At 42.0% G+C, this 4758-nt stretch overlaps 1 protein-coding gene across 1 annotated transcript; it reads right to left on the reverse strand.

Annotated features, from left to right (window-relative positions):
* Nucleotides 1-1736: 1736 nt before the first annotated feature.
* LOC140663975 (uncharacterized) lies at nucleotides 1737-4031 on the reverse strand. The gene has a single exon (XM_072888606.1). The coding sequence runs from the start codon at nucleotides 3614-3616 to the stop codon at nucleotides 2375-2377; it is 1242 nt and encodes a 413-aa protein (XP_072744707.1). The 5' UTR covers nucleotides 3617-4031; the 3' UTR covers nucleotides 1737-2374.
* Nucleotides 4032-4758: the final 727 nt, after the last annotated feature.

A 4758-nucleotide genomic window follows, 5' to 3' on the forward strand; every position in this document is an offset into this window, starting at 1 on the left:
TCGTTTTTTTTACTTATTTATTTACATTTTATTCATGTTATCATCTATTTAATGCAGATATTGTTCTCTTGTAGCAATGCAAATTTTACATTTAGCACTGACCGCATTAATTGCAGCTAGACATTGTTCTGGTACAACTGACTGAAGACTGATTAAAGACTCGTAGGCGAAAGCAATAATATAAACAAACAAAAAAATGTAAAGGATAATATCGAGTGTTTACATATGTAAGGAATCTTGAAGCAAAAAGTTTATTCGATGCCAATCAACTCAAGAGAGCAACTGACAATGAGAGATTAAACTTTTGCGATTTTCTTCAAAAACGAGCAAATCTGTGAAAGACATTTTGTCTTAGTTTTTCGCTCCCGAAGTTTTGCTATTTAAATTGAAGACACCTTGTATAATATATTTAAAATTGTAAAAATTTTAGATAAAAGAGATGTGTGATTGTTTAGTTGTGAGCTAGAAATCTCTCTACTCAATCTCTTTGTGTAAAATGGTCAAAAAAGACAATTTTTCTTCCTTTTTGTGATTGACATTTTCAGAAAAAATGCTAATAAAATGTAGAGTTTATATTGTATTTGAAGATTCCGTTCTTTTATCCTTCAACACACAAAACAGTTGCAAAGTCAAAAAGTATAGATACTGCGGAAGAAGCCGAAGTATGGTTTATGATTATATGCAATGACAATCTCACACGTTTAATTTCTAATTTTAAACGTTGCACCACATTATTCCTTCGTCGTTAACGAGTTAGATCTTTATTCTATATATTCTGTTTTGACAGTCGGCGAGTTCTGCCTATTAATTTTATTTATAATTTGAGAGGCTGTAACACGCAACGTCTCCTTAATTCCAAAGGGAGAAATCTGTTTTATTTAATCTGATTTTATTTAATATTTTTTTTTTTTTTTTTTTTTTAGGAAAAGAGCAATATTAATATCAGATAAAAGTAGTAAATAATAATAAGAAACAGTCATTAGAAATTGTTATATAAAACAATTAGAAAACATTGATTATATGTTATTATAGATTCAATCTCAAAATACAATGAAAAGAATAAAAAATCATATAATAATATTACTACATATAGTACAAAATATATTGATACATTTATTCGATAAAGGTTACTTTCAAAAGAAATATTAAAAAAAATTGTTTATATAAATTACAATATATATTAGTAACATAGTTTTTATGGAGATACATGAGGTAATAAGATATTAATTGCAACATGAAAATTTTTTAGAAAAGTCTCCGACATTTATTTTGATGGCATCTTACATAGGTCTCTCGCACGCATTTATCTTTACCGATCAGCTCTCTTTATACATATATAATATTCATAATATCTTTAGCAACAATTTTCTATCTATATACATACACACCTTGTAATAAGAAGCCATGAATGACTATAAATTTGACTATATACAATTATCGATTAATCGTTACTGTACAGTACACAGATATAGTCCGTCAATCAGAGATCATAATAAGTTAAAATTCTATCTGCGTAGCTATTTACATCGCTTTTTTTTTCTTTATACTATTGTCATACACACACACACACACACACCCACACACACACCTACATATACCCACACACACACACACACACACGCACACGCACACGCACACGCACACGCACACGCACACGCACACGCACACGCACACGCACACGCACACACACACACACATATATATATATATATATATATATATATATATATATATATACATATATGTATATGTATATATAGGGCAATAGTATAAAAAAAGGGCTCACTGTGAGATTCAAATGTTATAATTTGATGAAATTTGGTCAATATCATTTTTTTAAATAAATGTTGTAGGACGCGAGCGTATTTGAGAGTATATTTACAAGAAGAGAGAGCAGTAATAAGTGTATAAGTGTATGTGAAATGGAGTATTTATACAAATGTAGAAACGAATAAAGTACAAATTGACCGCAATCATATATCGAGTATACGATTACCGATTATATTTCTATTAGAAATACTGGACTTGTTGATAAAGATTTTATTTTATTGCGTGCATATACATCTGTGTGCTATTTAATATCGATCAATTTCTCTCGATTAAACAAGTTTTCCATAGTTCCATTAGCTTGGCTGCTAAAAAAAAAAAAAATTGCCTTGTCAATAATAGAAAAATAAATTAAAAAAGTCTCGAAAAAAGAAATTTAGTCCAGCTAAATTTTTCATGAATTTTTCTTTGGCTATACATTTATATCGTTGTAAAATTTTGATCCGACGAACATAAAAACGAAGGATAATTTTACGTGCGAAGCAAAATCGTGCCGCACTTGCCCGAGGGGGGATGGTCGTTTTTTGAAGAACGTTTGAATGGAAATTCAGCTTTGTCGGCCAGTCAGGACCGTAATGGGCTTTAGAAGAAGCTGCGGCGGATTGTGAGGAAGCGGTCTCGGTGACTGGACGGAGTTACAGATGGTAACCGGCGGCGAATGCGGAGCCATCGGCTCCGGACTACTTCCGGGCGAAGCCGTGCTAGAGGCAGGCTGACTTAGAACTGGCGCTTGACCGATGTGATACCTAGGTTGTTGTTGATTGAACACCGCTGCCTGATGCTGATGCGCCGCGAGAGATCTTAGAGTGGTATAAAAGTCCTGATAAGGATGCCCTGTTGGCGGGATTCCGGACACCGCGATACCTTGGGGATAGCTGGTAGGCGCTTGCAATAGCCTTTCGACCGAGAACGCTCCGTGAGCCGCCGGAGGTGCCGCCGTCGCTGGAAGAGGCTGAGGTTTGCAGGGCAAGCCCGTAGCCGATGTGGTTGCCGCTCCGGGTAACAGACTAGCCGGATATCCAGCCGGAGTGGTGTAAGAACCAGTGACCGGAGGATACGCAACGCGATGGAGGCACGGTAGGGGATAGAGCGACGCCGGCCATCCTGGTGGCGGGTACGGCGAATAAAGTGCTCCGCCGAGCATCGCGCTCCTCTTGAAGGCTGCCAGTCGAGACCTTGAGGCTGCCGTAGTCCTGCGACGGAGTTTTCCCGTGGTACCTCCGATAAACACGTCCTCGGAACTTGGATCTAGCATCCAATAGTTGCCTTTGCCTGGATCGTCATAATGACGAGGCACCTTGACGAAACATTTGTTGAGCGATAAATTATGTCGAATTGAATTCTGCCAGCCCTGTTTGTTATTCTCGTAGTAGGGAAAGTGACGCATTATATACTCGTAGATGCCGTTCAAAGTAAGTCGTTTGTCGGGACTTTGCCGAATGGCCATCATGATCAATGCGTTGTAACTGTACGGTGGCTTCTCCGCTTTCTTCTTGTCTTCTGGTTGCTCCTTCGAGTCCTTTTGATTCGTCGGACTGACGGACGTTGCGCTCGTAGAGCAATCCAAGGGCGGCGTTTCCATGCCATTACCGGTAACGTCGAGGTCGCTGTCACTGTCGTCAACGTGCCCGGCATCGGAAGAATCCGAATGACTGACCGACGGCGCGGGTGTTCCGCCACAGGCTTCGGGTAAGATGCTACGGATACTGAAATTGCTCTTCAGAGCAGCCCGTGGCGGCGGGGAAGCTGTCACGGTATGCTGCTCGCCCGAACTTTCCATATTCACCATACTTTGAATTTGTTTTCGTTTTTCACGACTACGGTAAATTACACAACTGCGACGTACGTCGTAGCACGCGCGCACTTCCAGCCTCGTTGCTGGTTACCGTCAATGTTCGAGCCTTGCATAGGATTACCGTGTCTTTACGTGCACCACGTACTTAAACTCATTCACTCATGCAATGTTCTATATCCGGTTACGATATCGAACATTTCGTCACCTGGTTTAATTGCACACAGCACACTGTATATACTCGTATTTCTCTGTATTTCTTCTCTGTACTTCTCTCGCATGCGCTACCGCTAGATCTACGTTCGTTCCACGTTCCACGTTCCACGTTCCACCCTCCTCCGTTGTAACAAAATGTGAACTGAAACGTGCGCCGTGGTAACGGCAGCGCGTCCGTCTTCTTTCTGACCGTCTCCCCGCCACGAGTAGTATTTATATACTCGGTGTTTGGATACGCCTACCAGTAACGGCCGACATGCCTCGAGGGGCTCGCTGACCAATCGTGGTGGTAGCGCACCGGCAATGAACGCACTGTGTCGTTGGACCCCACCACCGTGTTTGCGTCCAATGTTTGACAGCAAACAATGCAAGCGGTCCGGAGCTACGGCGAAGGCAGGGGCAGGGATTTCGAAGGTGGCAGCGGTGGCAGCAAGGCGCAAGCGAACCTAGAGCCACCGCGCACCGTAGTGCAACGTAGTGGGGAGCGCAGCCGCATCTAAACGTGTATCCCTGGGTGTGCAAACAATATCAACGCGCTACATTCAAGTCTTTACGCCCTCCTACGGGATTGGCACGTTCTTGTACGTCGTGTACGGGTACGGGTACGCGTACGCGTACCGCGTACGTCGCAGTCGCGGCACTCGCGCCGCGACAGGGACCACGGACCAGGGGGACAGGATCGGGCGACGGGAGACGGGGGACGGGAGACGGGAGACGGCAGGAGAAATGAATACGGCGTAAAAGTGTGTGCGCCTGCGCGCGCGTGTATTTTTATCTTTCTTTACGGGCAGGCGAAACGTTCAATTTTCATAGCACGGCCGAATATAGGGATCTACTTGTAGAACGTTGTTCGCACACCTGGTGCTGGTGCATCAACTCGATGCAGCACATTTGTCGACAAAGATGCGCTAATAAAATTCTCC

This window comes from Anoplolepis gracilipes, chromosome 3 (genome assembly GCF_047496725.1).
Source record: "Anoplolepis gracilipes chromosome 3, ASM4749672v1, whole genome shotgun sequence".
Classification (NCBI taxonomy): domain Eukaryota; kingdom Metazoa; phylum Arthropoda; class Insecta; order Hymenoptera; family Formicidae; genus Anoplolepis; species Anoplolepis gracilipes.

Bases quoted from the DNA above. Each gene is read 5' to 3' on its own strand.
- LOC140663975 (XM_072888606.1), bottom strand. From the start codon at position 3,616: ATGGTGAATATGGAAAGTTCGGGCGAGCAGCATACCGTGACAGCTTCC.